We start from the raw sequence: 22,953 nt of genomic DNA on the forward strand, positions 1-22,953 counted from the left end.
TGTGGGAGCTGACAGCGCTGAGGTGTCCCTGTGAAGGCTCCAGATGGACACTGCAGTGCCACCACCACCCCATTCCCCTTACGGGGACTGATTTAACCCCTCCGGGGGTCCCATTCCCCCATGGGGTGCTCAGTGAGCGCCACAGCCAGTGAGTGGAGAGCCACTGGCCCTGAGGTGTCCCTCAGAGGGCTCCATGGAGGCACCACCATGCCATCACCCCATTCCCTGTAGAGGGGCTCGTTTAACCCCTTGGGGGTCCCATCCCTTCACAGGGGTTACAGTGAGTGCCACAGCCCATGTGTAGGAGCTGCCAGCACTGAGGATGCCCTTGGAGAACCCCATCTTTAGCCGTGGGGTGTCCCATCCCCTCAGAGGGGGCTCAGCGAGTGCCACAACCTGTGTGTGGAGAGATGCTGGTGCTGAGGCACTGCCACCAACATATTGCCCTCATGGGGGGGTTCATTTAAGAGACCTTTCGGGGTCTCACCCCCTCAGAAGCAGCACAGTGAGCGCCACAGCCCATGCATAGAGAGCTGCTGGCACTAAGACGTCCTCAGAGGGGCTCCAGCCAGGCAGTGCCACCATTGCATTCCCATAAGGGGGACTGATTTAAGCCCTTGGAGATCCCATCCTCTTACAGGGAGCTCAGTGAGCATCACAGCGCTTGTGTGGGGGCTGCCAGCACTGAGGCTGCTCTTGGGGAACCCCATTCCTCTTGATAGGAAAGATGTCTGCTCATGTCTTTACAAACAATTCCATGGCTGAGGGTACGGGTGTTAAGGTCTTTGAAATGGCTCTTAATGTCTCTACCAACTTCAAGCCGCAGGTTTGTTACAGAACCCAGACAGTTTGACTCCTGAAACAGACAAAGGGTCTGCAGAAGCCTGAGTTTCTGAGATTTGAGGAGAAAATGACATGGCTAAGGCGGGGGGTGGGGGGGGGATATGCGGTAGGCAGCTCGGGAAGGCTGTACCTTCCTAGTACCTCAGCCGAGGGGGAAAGGAAGAGGGCAACGTGCGGCCGGGAGTTTAGGCTAAGAGGAGGCTGCGCCCTGCGAGACCTGGAGAGAGAAAACCCCACGGGCGTGTGCCCCAGTGCACTCTCTCCCTTTATTCGAATAAAGTTGCAGGACTCCTCTGTCTCCGTTATGGACACTGGCTTTTCACGGCGTGATTTCCTGCAGACCCTCACAGGGCACTCTGTGAGCACCCAGCCTATGTGCGGTGAGTGGCCCCGGAGGTGCTGAAGCCAAGAGTCAGCACTGCCACCATCCCAGACCCCTCAGAAGGGCTGATTTAAGTCCTTAAGTCCTGACGTTGGCCCTTGGGGTCCCATTCCCCTCAGAGGAATACGGAGTACTGCCAGCGCTGAGATGTCCCCGAGGGGCTCCGCTGGGCAGGGCCACCACTATCAGCCCCTTAGAGAGGGGCTCCCTCAGGAGTCCCCATTCCCTCAAGGCGTGTTCAGTGAGCGCCACAGCCCATGAGTGGAGAGCTGCTGGTACTGAGGTGTGCCCGGGGGCCTACAGCCGGGCTCCACAGTGCCACCACCACCCTATTCCACTCAGAGGGGCTGATTTAACCCCTCGGGGGTCCCATCCCCTCTGAGGGGACTGAGTGAGTACCACAGCCCACGTGTGAAGATATGACGACACTAAGCCTGCCCTTGGGGACCCCAATTTAACGCCAGGGGGATCCCATTCCCCTCACGGCGGAGGCACAGCGAATGCCACACCCTGAGCATGGGAGCTGCCAGCGCTGAGGTGTCCCTGGAAGGGCGGCTGCAGCCGGACAGCGCAGTGCCGCCGTCGCCGCCCCATCCCCCAGGGGGGCTGACTGAATCGCTCGGGTGACCCCACGTTAACCCGTGGGTGCCCCGTCCCCTCAGGGCGCCCGGGCCGAGGCGGCTCCGCGGGGCGGCGGCGGGAACCGCCCGATGGCGGCGGGCAGACACCACGCGGCCGGCGCGCGCCGCGCGCATGCGCCGCAGCCCCGCCCCTCAGCGGCGCCCCCTCCCCTCCCTCCGTGCCCCCGCTCCCCCGCCCACGGCCCGGCCCGGCCCATAAAAGCCGCGGGCCGGGCAAGAGCCCCCGCCGTTCCCGGTACTCTCGCTATCCTCGCCGCTCGCCTCTGCCGCCTCCCGGGACCGCCCGCCCACCCGCAGTGCTGCCCATGGCCTTCCCGCCGGTGAGTGCGAGCACGTGCCGCCTCTCGAGGCCGCCCCGCCACGTGGTTCCACGCGGTGGTGCTGGGGGGGTGTGGGGGTGTTCCCGCCTGCTTTACCTGTGTGAAGAGGGGATGGGAACCGCCAGCCCTCAGGACAGCCGCGGATGGAGCTGCCCCGCTTCCTCTCGGAGCGCTGTTACGGGAGCCCCGTTACCCCTTTGGACCGGCCTCGAGGGGGTCGTGCTGCGGAGGTACCCCCGGGGAACAGCGGGCTCTGACGGAGCTCAGGGAGCCCATCGACTGACCCGAGCTGCCTTCAGGGAAACGCTGGAGGAGACCGGGTCCTAGCCTAGCAACCTATTGTTCTGCTCTTCCCGGGTTTTTAGGGGGATGAATCTGGGCTGGAGGTGCTGAGCTCAGGTTTGGATGGTGGGGCATGTTTTGGCTGGAGTGGGCACTTGTACTCCTGCAAGTGGTATTTTTACACACTTCTAAACTGCTTTTTTTTAGTGTATAAGGTGACCAATGTTGCTGTTTTACTCTTAAACCATGTTCTGAAAGCTCGATGTAGTGTCTGGCTGGGGGGGGAGGCGGGGGGTGACACAGGAGACGCAGTTCAGAGGTGAGTATGGACAAAGGTGACTCTTCTGAGCGAGACACGTCTGCTGAAAAACAAGTTCTTTTTTTACCCTTCATTATTCCCCAGCTGAAACCAATTAATGCTCGTTACAGGTGCCTGTGTGATGGGCTAACAAGGTGTGCTGGCACCTGGAGCGCTGGTGAAGGGGTACAGCTGTGCACAGGGTGGGAGCTGGGCTCTGGGAAGAGCTCCAGGACCCCGTTGCTTTGCTGCAGTTTGTCTCAACTGGAACAGTCTCCCTAAACCAATTAAAACCTTACTCAGCTTTGACAATCTGCTGCAACAGGCAGCTGTGGGTATTGCTCGTGTACAAAACTGCTTGTGAGTGATGGCTTCAAAATGTTTTGTTCCAAAAAAAATACCAAATAATAGCTGCCTTGATGGGGAAATGCGTTTAAAAACAGGGATTTGTCAAAACTGATGTGGTTCTGAAGTCAGTGCTCCCCTGTGAATTAAGACCATCAAAGTCCCTTCTAGTCTTATTTCCAACCAGGTGTATTCAAGATGTCTCTACTCAGTAAACCCCGGGACAGCTGCTTAAGCTTAGCCTTGCTGATGGTGGGAGAGCTGCTGCAGCCTTGCCTCACCCTTTTTTGGGGTGAGCTGGGGGTGGGAGTGTGTTGCTTGGTGGAAACAGTTACACCAATGTTGTGTTTTGCGTGGGTGTAGCTGACTTCAACTTGGGAAGCAAAGCGTACCCACAGAAAAGGATTTTCTGAGCTTTCACTGAGGTATGGGGCCATCTTGGCTTGGCTATGTTGACATGGGCATTATTTTAACAGCATCTTAAATTTTGTCTTGGGATTCAAGAACCTCTTGGCTGTAGCTACAGCTCCAAGAACCCCTCTGGGCATCAGCCTGGTGCTGCCTGGGTGATATTTCTATGGAAGGTGTAAAAAGGAAAGGCTGGATTGTAGCGGAGGTGGATGAGCCTTGCCTGCTCCATAGCATCCCCAGGAGTTAATGCACATCTTGGCCATACTGGCAGCCAAGCTGTGTTTAATGACTTCCCTAAGGATTAGGCTATCCTAATCCTGTGCTAGTGCTGTTGCGATGCTGCAGGTTCTGCCTAGCCCTGGGATTTCATTATCTCTAGGTTTCCTGCAGGTGTGTGTGCCTCGGGGCTGTGGAGGTTCCCCATTTCTTTGCCTTGGACAGCTTCGGGGTGTTTTGCTGACAGTCAGTGTGTGTTGTGCCACTGACTGAGCGCTGCTGGTTGTGCCTGGAGTGGGCCCTCCTGCAGGTAAACTCTGCAGGCTGGGGGTGGGGGGGGTCTGCTTGGGGCTGGTGGGATGGGAACTCCAGGGACCTGCCAGCTTCCTGATGCACAGCTGGTAAACAAGAGCTCTGTGCCATGCTGGTAAGGCTTGTTGGTGCTTTGTTACTGAGAGAGGGGCAACTCCTCTCTCTTTCTCGGCACTCCTTTTCTCAGTTCTGTGTGTTTGTTTGGGGTGCGAGAGGGGTCTGGAGCCATAGCTCCTTGAAACCTCAGCGTTCAGGGAATGAATTTTCCTGCTTGGACATAAGTTCTTAGTTGAGCCAGGATGCGGAGGACTGCCCTCCTGCCTGAGCTTCATCTTGCTGTGTCTGTGTATGATGCTGCTTGGGTCTATGTTTCTGACTTCCAGTGACTTAGCCTACAGTCTCAGAATCATTTGTGCCGTGGCACTGTGTGCCTGCTGCAGAGAACTAATCTCTAAGAGACTGGGTGTCTTACCAGGTGTTAGGAAGTGGTGTTTGACTCCTGCTGGCTTTAAAGAACCTGTCAGCTGGATCAGCTTCTCCATTGACTTGTTCATCCCCTGGTAAAACACTGTCTGCACCTCTGGATTGGGGTTGTGAGGTGTAGCGGGATGGAATGGCTGTTGGGTCACTGGTTGGTGAGACCCAAGGTCTCTCTCACGGTCCCAGGAGGACCCACCGGTGCTGCTGGACTGGTGCCTCTGGAAGCAGAGGGGATCTGTAGTTTGTAGCTGCAGTGTGGAGGGCTTCCAGGGAAGCCTCGAGACGCAGCGTGTTGAACTTGCCAAATCCTTCCAGGTGGGGCAGAGAAAGCGAATCCTACCTGGGCTCTGGGGTGCTGCGTTGCTCGTCCTGGGTGGGGAGGTGAGAGTGGCGCCGGCTCTGGGGATGCAGCCTCAGGCGTGGTGTTTCCCTGTGCTTTGGTATTGACTCCGAGACGGAAGGATTTGGGTGGATTCTTCAGTTTGCAAACTCTTTCCACCATCCTTTCCAGGCTGGTTGGGGGTGGTTTGGGCTCTGCGTGCTCCGGAGATCTGCAGAGCTCTTCTCAGAGGAGTATCTTCTTTTTAGGATTGGGGGAGGAGGGTGAGCCACGACCCCCTTCCTACAAGGGATTGCAGTGCTACAAGGTCCCCCCTACCCTGTGTCCAGGATGATTCAGTGTCCCAGGGATATCCTTGACAGTCTAGGGTTAAAAGCTCTCTAGCAGAAGGGATTTTTGTGGAAAGGCTTGGCTGTGTTCTCGCTGGTTTCTGTTCCTGTTTGGAGCAGGACTGGTGCTGCCAGTTGTGGAGGCTAAATGAGAAGGAACGGGTGGGGCGTTCGGCTGGCTGCTCCGGGTTATTTTGTCTCGCTAGAAGAGACTCCTAGGGAAAAGCTTTGCCTCACGATTTAAGTGGTTCTTTTACAGGAACAGGAGTAGAATGCGGAGTTTCATGCTTGTGCCAAGGCAGCCTGATGCGGCACTCCTTTTTATTAAAGATGACTGGCAATACTTTTGTAATTTGAGCTTCTGTACTCCAGCTGCTCTTTATAAAGATGGCTTAAAGCTCGCTCTGCCTGTTCTCTCAGCCTGCAGCTCGCTTTTAGCCTTACCTGTTCCACGCTTGTAAATGTTCCAGAGTCCCGGCGGTGGGCTCTGATGGGAAAGATGCGTGCTCATGTCTTTACAAACAATTCCATGGCTGAGGGTACGGGTGTTAAGGTCTTTGAAATGGCTCTTAATGTCTCTACCAACTTCAAGCCGCAGGTTTGTTACGGAACCCAGACAGTTTGACTCCTGAAACAGACAAAGGGTCTGCAGAAGCCTGAGTTTCTGAGATTTGAGGAGAAAATGACATGGCTAAGGCGGGGGGTGGGGGGGGGGGGGATATGCGGTAGGCAGCTCGGGAAGGCTGTACCTTCCTAGTACCTCAGCCGAGGGGGAAAGGAAGAGGGCAACGTGCGGCCGGGAGTTTAGGCTAAGAGGAGGCTGCGCCCTGCGAGACCTGGAGAGAGAAAACCCCACGGGCGTGTGCCCCAGTGCACTCTCTCCCTTTATTCGAATAAAGTTGCAGGACTCCTCTGTCTCCTTTATGGACACTGGCTTTTCACGGCGTGAAAAGCACAGGTCTGAGCATTTCAATAGCCCAAGATGCCAGCCCTCAGCGCTGAAGAGGTGCTAATAGCCCTAAATGGGCTGGAGTTCGCCGGTAATTGCTCAGGTCCCGCCTGAAGGCACCGTGCGAGTTGACCGCTCGGTAGCTTATTCCTGCTGCTTCCAGGACTGAGTTTCCTTTGCTTTTTTAGCTAAGTGGTGGCGAGTTGGGGAAAACGATCAAGTCGTGCGCGTCTAATGACGAGGTGGGGGGGTGGAACGTAAGTGCCAGACATGGGCTGGGCTAATATTCCCGTCTCCACGTGAAGTTCAGTTTAGACCAGCCTCCTTGAAAGATCAGCGAGGGGTCATTTGAAAGTAAAACCAGCGCCGCGCTTCAGACCTGTTTGCAAGTGAAGCAGGACTGGAGGGTAAGTGCGGCCTGAAACTTGCAGAAGCACATCCAAGAGGTGCCTGTATTAAATGTCTTCTCGACAAGTACAAATAGCCCAACTTAGAGCTTCGGTGTGTTGGAAGCGCAGGGGCTCGTTTGCCAGACTTGATGCTATTCAGTTCTTTGGATTTGGATTTAACTTGATTTGCTTAATGGCCAGTATTCTGCTCCGGAAGCCAGGACTGGCGGGGTTGTGCCTCCCTGCTCCTCTCTTTAATGCGGGTTTTAATTGCCGGCGATACTGATTGCTCAGCATGCTCGGGAGCAGAATTTTGCAGTGGCTTTTGGGTGGCGGGCAGACCTGTCCTCGGCCCCAAAACGTTGGTCGAGATGAAGCTTAGCGGCTTCTAAACTGGCCGAGGCTTGAGTGTGGTGCAGCTGCTCCCGAACGAGCCTGCATGTCAGTGGCTTGTGAGCAGAGCTGGGAAAGCAGCTGTTCTTCCCGGTTCTCTGGACCGGCACCAGGGTGCAGGAGGGGTTTGATCTTTCCCAGGCAGAAGCTTTACAAGAGGTAATGCTTATTAAGGATGGTCCCAAAACCTTGATGCTGGTGGATCCGTGCCCGTGGAGGGTTGTGCTGAAGCAGAGCTGGTTTGGGGTAACCACCTTTGTGGTCAGGAGCTGCTGCCTGAAGGGAAGATGAGGATTTTATCTTCTGCCTTTCCTCAGGATTTGGGGCTGCTTGATTAGCTGGGAAGCAGTGTTGTTTGGGGTTTTTTCTGCAAGCCTGAAGTGATTGCTGCTGACTTGGATCATTCCAAGATACTGTTCAGAACCCCAAGATGGGTAGTGAGGTGAGTCTTGCACTCCTCTGCCGTGCGTAAGAGGAGCTGCTGTGGTTCCTTGTGTCAGCTTGGACCGTGGACATCCCACTTATCCCTTGGTGTCGGGAGACTGATTTTGGGGGAGAAGGTGTGTGCCCCATTAATCAGATCTGTGCTAGTGTTGTGATGTGCTGGAGAAAAGCAGCAGGGAGCTGTGTTCATAACCCAGCTGGTTTGGTGTGGCTGTCAGTCTAAAGTCCATGGAACTGTGTGTGGTGGGCAGTCTGCTCTGGTGTGCTGTGCCGACAGATTGCTGACCCGTTTGCTTAACTGCTTCTTTAATGCCAAGAATTGGGCTTGAGTGTTGCTAAGACCTAGCTAATGTGAGTATTGGAGGCAGTCCAGGCGTTCCACAGCGTGTTGAAAGCTCAGTGCTGAGTACTTGCCTATTTGACACAAATACTGGTTCTTTTTTACCAGAAAGAAGATCCTGTGAGGAGCATAAAAGACTGCTGGGATAGCCCGAATGCCCCTGCACTTTCCACCTGCAGCAATGCGGATATATTCCGCCGGATAAATGCCATGTTGGACAACTCTCTGGATTTCAGTGGGGTCTGCACCACGCCTGTCACAAAAAGCAAATGTGACACCCTGCCAGGTAATGGAGGGGGGCTGCTGGAGTGGGGAGGCACTTGGTGGGGCCTGCTGAACAGGTGATGGTGGCAATCCTCAGTGGTGTGGGTGTCAGCATGTTTGGTACTGAGAGGGCTTTGCTTGTGTGCCTGAAGTGGATAATCCATGTATTCCCTGGCAGTGTGGAGATGCCTGGGAAGGCTTGCTTGCCTCCCTGTGGTGCTGTGGGTCACTGTGGGCAGGGTGTGAGTGCTCCCTGCCTGATCTGCCAACTCCTGGTGTGAATACCTCCAGCAGACTCCTGTAGTCTGCCTCTCCTGGAGGTGGGGATTCATCTGCTCTCAGGGTTAGCGAGGCTGAGTTGCTGCATACATTGAAATTGCAACAGAATTTTGAAAAACCGTGTTTGCCACAGGTCAGTTAACCTGCATGTAAGAGCACAGGTGGGTGCAGACTTTCCCGCAAAGCAAGCTTGGCGTGATGAAATCAGTGCTGTGAGCTTCTGTTTCCTCCAGGCTGAGGGGAGTGGGCATATTCTGCTGCCTCAAGACAGAAGTTCTGTGCCAAAGCAGAGAGTGTTTGGTCTGGTCTTATTTTTATCCAAGTCAAGGACATGCTTTTGTCCTTTTGCAGCAGCCCAGCTCTGCCACTAAATGTACCTGTGCCTGATACTCCTTTTGCCAGCACACCTCTGAGCAGCAGTGCTTGTGCTAAGGATTTGGGCACTTGAAAGGGATTGCTCTTGCCTCTCCAGCCCCTGAATTATAGGGCCAATAAACACTTCGGCCATTATGGGAAACAAACTGGCCCCTCTGGATATGTCGTAAAATGAAGTGGGAAGTATAGGGCTGATCCTCCCCAGCTGGTGACCTTGCAGGGTGCCCTGGGCAGAGCAGCTTTCTCTGAAGTCATGTGGAGACAGGATTGCCTTAGCCTCATGGGTAACCAGTTTTAATCAAATGGGTGTGGAAAAAAAAGCTCCAAATAAGTGTCTGGGCACCCTGTGGGTCTGTTTGATGCCTGTGCAGTGCAACTTTGTTCTGGGCTAGTGAAATGACTGCTACCAGATGACTTCCAGTGCAGCTTAATCTCCTAGGTATTTGAGGACTTAGCAGTGTGGACTGGGGCTGATCTGGCCATGTGATCCTGTGCTGGCGCTGCAGAAATAGCAGAGGAAGTGAATTGTTTGCTTCGAGGCCTGGATCCATGGCCAGCATTGCTTGAAACCTGCCTGGTAAAGTGGCATTGGCAGCTATGATGGCTACTCCTGAGAAATGGTGTAGTGAATAGTAACCAATTCAGGTTAGTGGTGCATTTTAGACATTTGCTGTTGGACTGAGTTGGTTTGGCTGTTTTTTTTTTGTCCCCTGGCATAGTGGTAGCCAGGGTTGCATCTGATCTGGGTGCACTGGAAGCATAAAGGAGAAATAAACAGAAATATTTTCCTTTATCTCCTTGCAGTGGGCTCATGAAAGAGTTGTTTCTGGCTTCCCTGTTGAAATCTTAGCTATAGCTGTTCCTGCTCCATTTGGAATGGGAATATTGCATAGAATCTTAGAACATGTTCATGGTATTTCCTAATTAAGTTTCAGCTTGCCAAAGTTAACCTGGTTTATAAAGGAGCTGTCTCTGCCTGTTAGAGCAGATTGATCCTGTGAAGTTGTAGGTTAATTCTGGTTTTAGGTCTGGGCTTAGCAGCTGGCACAGCAATTTTGACTTTCAGTGCTGTATTTGATTTTGAAAACTCTTCTCTGAGGGATGGGGGTGTTTGCCTGGCACTGAAATAGGACTTCTTACTGACTTCTTAGTGCTTGCAAATCTCTGCTTGTTCCATCATTTACTCTGGTTTTTCCTGGGGGCATCTGGACCAGAGGGTTTTGCTGGAGATGCTTAGAGGTGATGTCTTGTCTGGAAAGTCTTGAGTTTCCCAGTGGTGTTAAACTGCTTGTTTCAGGTGCTCAGTAAGTCTTGTGAAAGACCTCTCACAGGGCAAGTACACTGGGACTTGGATGTCAAAAAGGGTGCCTTCTTCTAGCAAATGTTATTTTTGCTGCAGGGAAGCCAAGGTTGTGCTTTGGGGACACCCTAAGAAGCTTTCTTCCTGCTGTGGCAGCTGAGGCCAGCCTCACCAGTGAGGGGTGGGGGCCCTGCTCAGCAGTAGTTACCCAGACAGGAGGGCTTTAGCTTGTATCAAATCCCTTGTACTGTGACACAAATGCTTATGATGGTGTGAGGAAAGAATTCCTCACTTCCCAAAAGATACTGAGCCAGGCTAGAAGAGGGCTGCCTTGGGTGCCCTCAGTGTTTGGGCTAATGGAAATGTGAAGGTACTGATAAGAGAACAACCTGGGCCAGCAGTTTTCAGCTGTAAATTTGTGGATGAGTCAGCATCTGCCAATGTGTCGGCAGCTCAGAGTTATTGGTCTCCTTGCACTCCCAGCCTCATTTCCTTAATGTGGGAGCTGGGACCTCTGGGTAGGTAAGGAGGGCCTGAATGCGGCAGCTCTGCAAGCTTTGTCCTGTCTTTGGAGCTGAAAAGTGCAGGAGCTGCTCATAATGTTTGATAGGTTGCTAATGAGAGTCTTCTCCATGAAAAACTTGGCACTGTCAGCAAGGATGTGGGTCCTGGGGTATCTATGATTTATAAATGGGGGAGGTACTTTGGCACCTGGACCCTGGCCTGGGTTGTGCAGAAATTCACACCTGATGGCTGTAAGGCTGAGCAGCTGTTTGCTAAAATTCAGAATATGTTGCAGGTACCTGGGCAGGTGGTTAAGCCTGGAACAGGTTGTTGGAGCTGTTTGCCTTGCCCTTGAGTGAACTTCTGTGTAGGTGACCAATGGAGCAGAGACCCTTGAGCTCATGTGGTGTCTTGTCATTGCTCCAAGTCGCTTCTGAACAATTCCTGAGCCTGTGGTGCTTTTACTTTGTTCAGGAACAACTGGTGTACTGTAGTTGGACTGGATTATCATGGAACTCCTTGCTTGGGCAGGCTTACTGAACCTGGAGATCAACCATGAATGTGTAGTAGCTATAACAGGTGAAAGGACTGTCTTTTTACAACTTCTTTAATGGCAGAGCTTGGGGAAGAGCCTTTTTTCTAGCAGTAAATGCTTGGATCTTAATCTAGTCATGGTCCCTCAAGCTTTTCAGTTGTCATCTTCAGGTCAAACTAGATTTATCCTGGCTTGGACTTGGGTTGAAGAAGCCCCTTTGAGCACTAAGAGGATTACACGTGGTGGAGAAGGGATGGCAGAAGTTCGTGACCTTTCACTAATGCTATTGGGGAAGCACGTGTGGAGACACTTTACTGGGCTCAGAGTGAGGCCGTGCTGGGATCAGTCCAGCAGCAGCCTGAGCAATGTGAGAGGGACAGGCTGATTCAGCACTCCTGGATCCACGCAGTCAGAGCGTTATCCCCTTCTGGGCAGAGCTGGGACTGCTGCTGCAGGTTCAGCTTGTCACACCTAAAGTTGGATCTCTGTCGAGATCAGTTTGCAGCTGATGATAATCCTTGGTGAACTTGGTTGACTTGTCGAAGCCAGCTGTGTTGGGACGCCCAGGCTGACCACCTGAGGTTTGTGGGTAGCTGCTCCCCAAGCACCAGGCTCAGGATGTTCTCCCAAACTGTGGGGTACAGTGCAGCAGTGTGAGGAGAGCTGTCATTGTAGAACCTGTCTGGTTGCTTCTGGGACAGGGTGATGGTGCTTCACAACAGCTGCCTGTCAGACTGCCTCAGTCCTCTCTGGAGAAAGGCAGAACCTCCTCAGTGCAGGCCTTAACCTTTAGTGGCTTTTACTGTGGTGCTGGAGATGAGGGAGACAGCATGGCCTTGACAGAGGCAAGAATCAACATCTCCTGCCAGTGCTGCTGGAGCAGCTCCCTGTCCTTGAGCAGCTGCTTTGCAAGGAATGTGGTTTTTAAGCTGTTCTGTATGTTCATCACCCCTCCGAGTAAGAACGTGAGCAAGGCTAGTTTTAACTGGCTGTTGGTTTGTTTACCAGGCTTTAAAGCTGGGCCTTGTTGGGTGGAAGGTGCTGTTACCTATAGCAGCTTTTGAAATTACCCTGTTCTTTCTGTAGGCACAACTTCCAGCTTAAGTGTAACTGGGAGTAAAGCTCCCACTGGAGCTCTTGCATGCCTGTTGCTGGTTTCAGCTGAAGGCAGTGCGTGCTTAAAAGAAACTTGAAAGACATGTAGGTACCCCAAATGTCCGAGCAACACTGATCTTTCATTAAGCTCTGATCATTTAACTGTGACAAAGCAGCCATTATTTTGCTCCAACTTGACAGTCTGTTGTGTGAAGAAATGGGAGATGCTTAAATGACTTCCTTTGAATGGGAGAGGCTTCAGGTGCCAAGTTCAGTGTAAAGGCTGTTAGTTGTGGCCCATCAGGCTTTAATGACTCTGTGGCTGTCTTATTTAAGGAAAACTGAAGGACAAATGCAAACCCAGACTAGCTGATGACTAAATCAGCTTCCTGTTTGCTCTTAACTGCAGTCAGTTAATGACCTATCACTTGTTTAGCCGTCCAAAAAGTGTCTTGATACTGTAATGTAAATTCCTCTGCTCTTCCCTGGCTTGCAGCCCCAAGGAAATATTCCAGACAGCGCTGGATGCAGCTGACCTGGTGTGCATGGTCTTGGATCAGGGAACAAAATGTAGGATGCAGAGACCCAAAAGGTAGCTCTGCTTACCTGGAGGTCCTGAGGCAGAGACCATCAGCAGGAGCTAGCCTGAAGCTGGCAGAAGCATTCTGCCTGCCCTAAAGAAGTGCTGGATGCCAGGTACACATCCAGAATAGGGGAATTCCACACCTGTGCCCCAGAAGAGGAGCACACTTACTGCCCTTGCTCTTGGCCTTTGGATTTAAAGTGTCACATTACCAGGTCTTTGCCTACATAAGCATGGTGCTTCTCTGTACTGGAAAGTGGCTCTAGTAATTGGGTTTTGTATCAGAAATGCAGGTCAGTGTTCTGCAGAGCAGGGACTTGGCCTAGAGCTGTTGTACTCTGCAGTGGTCACAGACTGGTGTTCTGAATATGCAGCAGTTTTCTGATGTGTACTGAGCTCTGTCACTCAGGTTTTGGTGCTGTAATTCTGTGACAGTCTCTGTTACTCTTGGAAGAAGGAGGTAGAGCAGCAAGACTGTTGCAGTGCCTCTTCCTTGGTTTCTGAAGTAGCTGTTTGCCAGCTGCTCAAGTGTTTGTGGTTACGGAATAAGGCAGATTCTTTCATCTGGCTGTGAAACAGGTCATGCAGCAGTGTCTCCACTTCAGGAACTTTTCAGATTACAAGGGAGATGCTTAGTTGTGTTTCAGAAAAACCTCTTGTAACTAGTAGGTTTATGCCTAACAAGTGCTTTTCTAAGTCCCTGATGATCTCCACTGCACTTTGGGAATACAATTGGCTCATCTGAAAGCTTTCACTTTGGTATTTGTTTGTCTGGTGTGCAAAAGGCACTTGAGAGGCTTAATTTTCAGGGATGCAATTCCCAGCCTTTACAATTGGAGGTGTAGAGAGGTGTGAAAGGCAAGCAGTGCTGCTGCTGGCAGCTGCCTTCCTATTTGTGATCTGAAGGCTTTTCCCCCTGCCTCTGGCTTCTCCAGATTTAGTTTGGAAGTTCAGCCTTGGTGAGAGCTCTACTCCATGGGGTGAATCTGGTTTTGCCAGTGAATGGAACTTACAGCTGAGCTGGATTTATCCTTCCCTTGCCCTCAAAACTTGGGGCCCTCATTCGTGGAGGGGCTTCATCTGTATTCAGGCTCTGGTGGAAACCAGCATGTGGGAGCAAAGGGAGAGCTCTCCTGGCTGTGGAGGTGGTAGGAGTGGGATCTGACTCGGGTTCATGTTTGCTTAACCATTCTGAGAAAACCTGGAGGAAGAAAAACCCCATTTGCTGGATTGTTAGCTGGCCTTCCCAGATCTGGAAGGCTCAAGTGTCTGAACGTATTTGTGCTAGGTTGAGGCACCACCTTTACAGACTGGCACAGAGATGCTGCTGCTATGGGCTGGGAACTGAATCATGCTCCCTGCTCCTCCTGCTGCCTTAGCCCACAACCTGCCTGTGGATCGCAGCTCCTGTTGCCAGGCCTTGTGGATCCTTCCCACACAGGCTTAGGCTGTAATTTCCTTAATATTTTCTTGTTTGAAGTGCCTGGTTGGTGCACCCATGCTGCATACCAGATCAGGGGAGTGAGCCAGGCTTAAAACTAGCTCCCTGTGGCTTGGTTTTAACCAGATGAGCTCCCCAGCCCAGCTTCCTGTGTGGAAACTCACCTGCCTAAAGTGGTTTGAGGAGGGAGGGTGGGGACAGGGGCTGGGGCTGTGGGAGCTGTCCTTGCCTGCAGGTGAGAGCTGAGCTCTGGGGATCCTTACCTTTAAGAGTCTTTGGAATGCCTTAAATCCTGGGCTGTGACAGTTAAAGTCTGGAAAATGCAGCTTTCCATGTGGGCAGTGGTGTGGAAAGCTGTCCGGCCTGTGTTGTGGTGCAGCCTGGCTCCAGGGATCTCCTGGACAGGCAAGAGGGAGTCACCCAGGAGAGACACTTGCTCCAAGGCCAGCGAGGGAGTGTTTTATTAAGGACTTTGTTCTCATGATGCTGTTGAAATCAAACCCAACCGGCTTGGGAGGCAGGAGCTCAGTCTCTCCCAGACGCTCGGGCACGAGCGCAGCACTGCTCCTCTGCCAGGATGGTTGGCTTCCAGTGGCAACTCCAGGGAAAAATCCAGGTTGGGAGGGCTTGTGCTAGTGTTCGGTGCTTGGAAAAATCTGCAGTAAAGCATTTGGGTTGGGCTGTGTCAGGTTGCAAAGTTAAGTTATTTAGTAGACATTTAGTTATGAATAACTTGAGGTTGTGACTCTTTAGACTGAATTTTTGTTGGAGATTTAATTCTTCCTGCTCTGGTATCTGATTAGTTTTGTCTGCCTGCAGCAATTGATTGCTTTGTAACAAAGCTCCAGACTCTTTGACTTTTAAAAATAACTAGTCCAGAGATCTTTTTAAGTTCTTAGTTTTTAAGTTGATGTTTTGCCTGGATGACCTGTATCTAGCTTTTAGCCTGGCTTGGAGTGTTAAAGGGGAAGCAGCTTGGGCTGGCTGTTGGCTTCTGATGGGAGAAGGTCTAATTAAAAACTGCTGGTTATCTGAGTGGATTCTGCTCTGTGCTTCCGCAGTTAGAGCTGTAACTGGATTGCAGGGAGTTTGTTTTTAAATGTGGATTGAAGTCATCAGAGGGAATCATGGATCTTTTACTTGAATCTGATTTTGTTCGATTAAACAAAACAGCTTATTTCCTGAAAAATGGGGATAGCGAGGGGAAACGTGGCTGGATGCTGCGGAGTGAGCGCTTCCTGCTGCAGATAAATTTGTTCCTTGTTTTCCTTATTTCTTCAGTCATGGGTTTCATCCAAGCTGTTGGGATTCAAGTTGTGCTGTGTGTCACTACTCTGTGTCCATGCTTCCCAGAAGATGAAGCTTGGTGGGAATTAATTCTTTTGAGACCTAGCAAGATCCCTGGTCCCCAGAGGGAAGGGAGTCTCCTGCTGCCAGGGATCTGTGCACAGCACTTGTGCCTTTTCATAAAGGCAGGAATGTTACATATTCATATGGACAAGTTATGGTTGCTGTGGGAACTGAGTTGGCTGAGCACTGTGCCTTGATCCTCTCCTCCCTATGTTAGAGATGTCCAAAACAAGCAATCAGAAAACTATCTGGGAAGAATTCATGTGGTGAAATACCGCGCTGGAGATGCAGCGTGATGCTGTTGGAGGAGTAGATGCTGTTACAGGTGCTTGGTAGTAATGTGACTAAATTGGCACTACAGCTTGTACTAGTACTACTAGGAGTAGGAAACACCCTGATGGATGCTATCCTGGTGGAGTGCTGTGGAGGAGGCTGCAGCTGGGAGGGGAGAAGGTGATGCGTTGCCAGCAGGTTATGTTTTAGCTGCTCTGATCCTGCCTGTGGTGCCACAGTCCCCTCACTGGGGTCTGGGGATGCTGATGCTCCCAAATTGCCATGGGCTGAAGGCAAGGGTCCCTCCTCTGGTGGCAGCAGTGGCCTGTGTCACACATAGGTTACCCAGCTGCCACCAGCCTTTGCCTGGGCTTTGCTCATGGGCATCCGAGTGGCACGGGATGTGGATGTGGAAAAGGAGGCCAGGAACGCTGTCGGGCTGCCTGGGATGGCTGGGGCTGCACGTGAGGGATAATGTGACAGGCTGGAGCGACTGCAGTGCCCGTGGAAGAGCTGGGAGCAGTGTGTGGAGCAAGGTGTACATCTGATGGCACAGTGGGAGGCTGTGGGGGCAGGGGGAGGAGGAGGAGACAGCTGCTGCTTCTTGGGAGTTGGCTTATAAATGCCCTCTGACTCAGATTTCGGGTAGCACAGCTGAGCATCTTGTGGTTTCACCAGCCCCCAGATCCCTGCGTTAAACTGGAATTCTCAGACTATGAACCTGCTGTGTTTCCTTAGGCTGTTGGCACGGGCTTAAACCAAGGCGAGAATCCGGCGTCTCCAGTACCGTAGGCTTGTGAACACCCTGCAAGGGAGGGGGAGGGCTGGGAAAGGGGGGACCAGGCGGGCGGAAGGTAAACAGGCCATGAAAAATTCCTGATGTGAAATGGGTCTGCTCGGTTCTGTTCCTCCTGTACCAGTGGGATGTGCCTGCTCGGGCTGGACCAGAGATAATGGGCTGCTCTCTGGGTAGTGGGGGTTGAAGGTTATCCTTGTTACTCAGGGGTAAACAATGCCGAGTCAGTGAGAGGCACAGTGGCCAGGCTCAACCAAACAGATTATGCCAGCAGAATTGCGAAGCTTTGCATCGGCTCTGAATCGGAGCCAGCAGCTGGAGGCTGGCCAGGACTAAAGTGTTTTTGGGTTTTGTGGGTGGAGGGAGGCGGGGACAGGAGAGCTGGGTAGCACTAAAACTAACTGTGCTCTGTTGCTGCTGCTCTCGTCGTTGCTGGGGGGTTTGCTGCCTCCAGCTTGGTGTCTGCTGTGCTGACGAGCCCTGCTTTGTGCTGCCTGCCTCCCCTGATTTACTGGAGCTGCTCCTCTTTCCTCCTGCTACCGTCTTGTCTGTCAGGGGAAATCTTACCCTTTCTTCTTACCTTTATTTTGTAAGAGCTGATGCAGTTCTCTTGCATGGCTGAGTGACGTCACTGTCAGCACAGTAAGCATCAGCAGCCTGGTCACATGCTGACCCAGTCAGTAATGCAGACGGGATAGGAAGGTGGAGGGGCCGAGGGGGGTGGGGGGCTGGATTCTGGACATATGGTAGCCCTCCCTTTTGGGGTGCAACTGCTGGTTGCAGGAGCTGTGGCTTCAGAGCGGCGTGAGACCTGGCTCGGGGCTTAAAGCTTTGGAAAACTCCCACTTTAAAAAGAAAAAAGCAGCCCTGAACTCTCAAGCTTCTGTTTGTTCTCCATCTGAGCAGACATCCAGGACTCTGAAGAAGCAGTGGCAAGCAGGATGCTCTTCCCTACATCTACGCAAGAGTCTTCCCGTGGCCTCCCAGACACCAACGATCTGTGCCTTGGCCTGCAGTCCCTCAACCTGACAGGGTGGGACAGACCCTGGAGCACCCAGGACTCTGACGCTGCAGCACAAACCAGCACACAGTCCGGTGAGTCTGCTGACACACGCAGCAACAGTTGTTGGATTCTGTATATGTTTTTGGCTGGTTTCAAGCTAACAGGGAGCGATGTGCTTGTGTAACAGGGTGCTGGTTGGGGCTAACAGGGGCTTCTTGACCTGTGGTGCTTGTGTAATGTGACAGCTGAGTTGGGGAGGCTGTGGCTGCCTCTGCCACAGCCCCCTCTGCTCTGCTGTCAGCTCACTGCAGATGAGAAGTGCCTGGGGTTGTTTTGCTCGGAGCTGTAATGCTGCTGGGGGAATAACCTCACCAGGAGAGGAGAAATCCTCTTGCTGTGTTTGGAGGGAGTGGGTGGGGGGTGTGGTGTCAGGAGGCTGAACACACTGGGTAGGAGTGAGGCTGAACTTCACTCTGGCAGCCTGAGGAAATCCCTGGTGGCAGGCAGCTCTGCAGGTGGGGGGCAGGGTGTGCTTGCAGAGGGCCCCCCCATGCCCAACTGCCAAAGTCCTGGCAGCCGTGCTCGCCCAACTCTGCTGTGGGGTGTGGTACAGCCAGCACCCGACAACTTCAGCCGGCAGCTCGCTGGCTGGGTGGGAGACTTGGAGGGATCCTTCTCCACTCCCACGCTCAACTAGAAATAGCGGGCTGTGCCTGGCAGTGGGCTGCAGGAGATGCAGTGGAATGGCTTCTTGTTTTAACTCTTCTGGTCCAGCACAAACCTACGTGATGGGCAGGGTGTGGGCTTGCAGCCATGCACTGCTGGCTGGTGTGCCCTTCCCCCTCGATCCTCTCCAGTCTGCTTTTGCAGCTGAGATTGGCTGGGGAATTCCTGGGGTGCTGGGTGCCTCCCCTGGAGTGATGTGGGGTCCAGTTAACTGTTTGAGACACCCAGCCTTCCCTGTAAAATCACAGGAGAGAGGGATGCTGTATGTACAAACTTAAAGCATCCTCTCAGCCTGGTGTTGGAGCAGAGGGGTAAAACAGGGGAGAGTTCACTTGCTAGCCTTTGAGGTGTGTAAAAACCACAAATGGTGGTGTGTTCGTTCAAGTATCAGTCCGTGGAAAGATCTAGTGCTTTGGCAGAGTTTGTACAAGTACAGCCTGGTTGCTACAGAAACTCATCCCTTTATAGCAGCATGCTGCTGCTTTGTTAAAAGGAGAGTGCATCGCTGCGCAGACTTGGGTGACACAGAGGCCCCAGGCATGGAGTTGGTGCTGACAGGAATATAGATAGCTTCTAGGGGGGGCTGGGCAGCAGGGTTTGCCCATGTAGATGTTTGGAGGGGCAAGGGGATGCTGTCCTGAGCATAGGAAGAGCTGCTGGGACACAGCCCTGAGTTGCTGTGTGAGTTGTAAAACAGCAGAAAAAAAAAGCACTAGTGGGGTAGCAGAGTTTGAACAGCTCGATCCGCACAGCTCACTTGAGTTTCTGCACCTAATTTCCATGAGACTTGGCGTGTGGGCCCTGGCATGGGCACTTGGGGTCTGCCTGCAGCCCGGCTGCGGTAGCTTTATTAAGCCTCGCTCTGCTCCAGTGAGCAAACCTCCACACGGTCCTGTGGGCTTCCCCTAATGAACCAGGGAATACCACACACTCCTGCCTGTACTTTCATTGCCAGCTGAGACTTTGAAGGAGGAAGGAGAAACAAGTTGCTAGTGTGCAGTGGGCTGGCCAGGTGCCTCAGAGCTCTGCTCTGAGCCCCTTCTGGCTGTTGGCAGACTGGGGCCCTGCTGGTCCCCGTGTCACAGGATCCTTAATGGATGAAGAGCACACTTGGAGCAGGTGACATCCCCTGGCGTGACCCTGCTGCTCGCAGCCCTGGCGCTGGGCTCGGCGCACAGCGCGCTGCGGAACGAGGCTGTCGCACATGGAGGCGGCCGCTCGGTGTGGATGTCCCAGCTCCACCTGCTCCTCCGTAGCCATCTCCAGAGCTCTCTTGGTCGGCTTCCTGCCAGCCTGCCTTGGCAGAGGCACGGATGTCTCTGCAGCGCTCCGGCAGGCAGGCGAGCAGTGCTGGCATGAGCCTGGGGCGGGCACGGCCGGGCTGGTGGTAGGAATTTACTGCCAAGGGGGTGGAAAGGCTGCTGGTTTCAGGAGGGAGGTTGAGTTGGAGAAGATTTGAAGGTGCTCTGGTGACCTCCCTGCTCACAGAGGGTGTATCTGGTGTCAGGTGCCCCCACTGACTGCAGTGCATCGTGCTGGAGCTCCTGCCTGCCACAGAGGCCTGGGAAGAGCTGTGAAAAGGATCTTGCCTCAGGCACAGCCCTGGGCTCTGATGATCTGTGCCCACTAGGTGGTTGTGATAAGTGTGGTAACAGCTGGTGGAAGATGGCACCCAGTGCTGTCTGGAGAGGCCTGTTTCCTCACTTCTCACTCCTGGTATTCCCATTAGTATACAGAGAGAGGATGGCTGGGATGTGGGACCTGCCCAAGCGCAGCTGTACTGCTTGTACAGAGCAGTCTCTGGCTTTCAGTGGCTATGTGGAGGGTCCAGTGCCCTGTGGCTGTTGTGATCCTGAGACAATATTCTCCCTCTTGCTCCCACACTCCCTTCCCAGGTGAGCAGCAGCTGGGCCAGGGGTGCTCCATGGTCTGGGCTGCTGTTACTCTCCTGCTCTGAGAGCTGTGAGGATGGTGTGTGCTGGCTGGGGAGGTGAAAGGCTGATCCTATGCACAGCTTTGTGTTGCTTCAGCCACCCACACCTCCCATGTCTGTGGTGCCTTAGCCCTTCCTCAGGGCCCCGGAGTGGCAGTGGAACTCCTTGGGAACAGAGAGCCTGTAGTTCAGGAGCATCCTCTGCAAGGTTGTGGAACACTCTGGGTGGCAGAGAATTGTCCTGTGTCTGAAAGCTGTGTGGGTCTGAGGAGCTGACAGATTCTGGTCCTTCCAAGTGGCCTGTCTGTGCTGTGATGGAAAGAGGGAGGATATGGAGAGGATGCTGCTGAGGCTGAGGAGGCTGCAGCTGGCCCAGCCCACAGGGCTGGGGTCTCCATTGGGGTGTCCTGTGGGCAGGTGAGGCTGCAGCAGCGCTGGGCTGTGGCTGGGCATGGGGGAGGGCTGGCACTGCCAAGCGAAGCTGTTGTGCCGCTGGCACCCAAGCGTTTGGAAGGTTCCAGCAGTGACTCAGCTGTGCGGACCCACAGGGAGGTGGCTGGAAGGGTGGAAATGCAACAAAAAAAGCTAACAATCAGGCTAAAAATATTGCTGATGTGGTCCCCTGCAGTGCTGTGCTTGAGTACTGATGAGCTGGGACCTCCTCTCCTCTGCGTAGTCCCTGCCAGCACGGAGCTTCCTCAGCCTGGGAAGGACCTTTGGCTGCAAAGCCTTCTGGTGTCACCTTGTGCTCCCAGGGCGTTGCCACCACGCAGCTTGGTGCAGTAGGAGCAGATGCCCGCTGGTTATAGGTCGGAGAGCAGTGGGGCTGGTTTGTATGCCCCAATCCTGCCTACATCCCCCGTTCCTGAAGGGCCACTGAGACCCTTGCACCCAGACAGGGTTATTTGTGAGGAGTTTTCCTTCTGCACCCGGCCTACAATGCACTGAGGGCATGTGCTGAGCCCTAGGCAGTGTGGCAGAGGCGCTGCTGGTGCCTGGAGAAGCTCTCTGGAGGCAGTGGCTGCTGCAGGCTCGAGCTGCTGGCACTTCCTGGCTGTAGGATTGAACTGCTGTCTCAGAGCAGGCAAAGCGTCTGAAACCCTCTGCTGCCACTAGATCTGTCAGGCTGGAAATACTTCAGCAAGTCCCAGCAACCTGCTCTGTGGCCTGGGGAGGGACTTCTGCAGGAAACTGGCCTTGAACACTTCCAGTCCTGCCATTCCTGGCTGTATACCTTGAGGCAGTGTTTCCCTGTCTTCAATCTCTACATATGTGTAGAGATCTCAGAGTTCAGAGGCAAGGAGGGGTTAAGAGCCAGTGAGGTGGGACTGTCCTTGATGGTATCCTTTACCTTCACTGCTCTGTTTCTCATGGGGCGCAAGCAAATGGGGTCTCGATCCAATTTTTGCCTGGAGAACAGCAGTGCACAGCAGATCCGTGTGCAGATTTTGGGTCTCCCTGCCTGGCTCTCAGCCTGTGTGCCAGCTGCTTGGTCTGGCTGGTCTGTCCTGCCCTACATTGGAAGATGTCCCTATGTGGGACAGCAGACTTGCCCGCTGGGATATCATCCTAAAAGCGGTCTGTTATGAAGTCTGCAAGGCTAACCTGAGTGTGTTTTTAGCAGGATCAGGTCTTCTGGAGAGGATGTTGGCCTCTCTAGGTGAGCCCAGCAGGTGAGCTCTTCCTGATGGTGTCTGGTGGAGCACCTTGCTGCATCTGCCTCTCTGCTTTGCTGTGTGACCCTAAAGCTGCTGGTTCAGCAACAGATTTGAGCTTTTCCTTGGATTTGCTCTTGAGACTGCAGCTCCAGCCTCATCTGTGCCCTCTGCGGGGTGGCTGCTGCTGCTGTCTCATTCTCCAGCCCGCAAGGTTGCAGCTCCTGTCACTCTGGTTCCGGGGAAATGGCCTGTGGTAGGAAAACACTGCTGAATCTTCCCAGCCCTTGGCTCTTCTGCTTCCCAGAGCACAGCAACTCATTTTTGCGATAAGCTTACTTATCTGTAGTTGCTTAAAATCTGCCAGGCTGGAGCTGCGGGCAGTCTGTTGTGCGTTGCCTGGCAGATAGCGGAGGCCTCGGAGCACGAATCTCTCTGAAGTCTTCAAGGCAAAACCCTGTCTGAAGGATGAAAGAAAAGACCTGTTGCACAGGAAGAACAGTTGTTGTCATGGACTCCTTGCCTTTCTTATTGATAACAGCAGGAGGGATTCATAAGTTACTCCCTGAGGTCAGGCTGTTTACGGAGTGTCCTCAAATGCTGTGTGTGGTGGAAGGCACCTTGAGCCCCCCAGGGGAGAGTTGCTGCTCAGCCTGGGGTGGCTGTTAATAAATACAGCATGGCGGTCACTGGCTTTCCTTGAGCTGCTGGTCTGAGTGCTTGGATGCAGAGCTTGGGGCAGAGGATTTGGGTTCCCAGTTTTCCATCTGTTTAATTTGCTGCTTGGCTAACCCATGCCAAGTTCCATAGTGTTCTCTCTTGTGCATGTCCAGGTCTCTCCCTCCTGCTTTTCCTGCTGTCTTTTGGACGAGTGGCTTCAGAAGACCTAGGTGTGCCCTTAGCTCCTGTGTATTCCTGCTTGGCTGTGTGTAAATCCCTCTCCTTATGTTAGAGGAAGATTTCAGGGGCTCATCCTGATGGAGAGCTCAATGTCTGGACAACACTAGGTTGGCATCAGAGTATCCAAGGATGGTTTTTCCTGCTCTGTAGTGAGAGGGAGGGATGTTTTGGGTGTGGGGGGGAGAGCACTTCACCTGAGTGAGGCTTGCTCCCATCTAAGCTCAAGT

General features: G+C 53.2%; 1 protein-coding gene across 7 annotated transcripts in view; it reads left to right on the forward strand.

Moving 5' to 3' along the window:
* The first annotated feature begins 2,082 nt into the window (after positions 1 to 2,082).
* Positions 2,083 to 22,953, forward strand: part of CPEB1 (cytoplasmic polyadenylation element binding protein 1) — a 38,766-nt gene continuing 17,895 nt past the window's right edge. For 2 of the 7 annotated variants that reach the window (XM_032122808.1, XM_032122809.1), the window contains exons 1-3: positions 2,083 to 2,186; positions 7,823 to 8,000; positions 17,416 to 17,604. In XM_032122808.1, coding sequence (XP_031978699.1) covers positions 2,172 to 2,186; positions 7,823 to 8,000; positions 17,416 to 17,604 — 382 coding nt within the window. In that variant the 5' untranslated portion in view covers positions 2,083 to 2,171. Of the gene's footprint in view, positions 2,187 to 6,464; positions 6,556 to 7,822; positions 8,001 to 9,259; positions 9,278 to 14,601; positions 14,707 to 16,373; positions 16,477 to 16,866; positions 17,152 to 17,415; positions 17,605 to 22,953 lie in introns of those variants that run through there. The other 5 variants (XM_032122811.1, XM_032122814.1, XM_032122810.1 and 2 more) reach the window with 5 other exon arrangements.

Source organism: Corvus moneduloides, chromosome 13 (genome assembly GCF_009650955.1).
Source record: "Corvus moneduloides isolate bCorMon1 chromosome 13, bCorMon1.pri, whole genome shotgun sequence".
Lineage (NCBI taxonomy): Eukaryota > Metazoa > Chordata > Aves > Passeriformes > Corvidae > Corvus > Corvus moneduloides.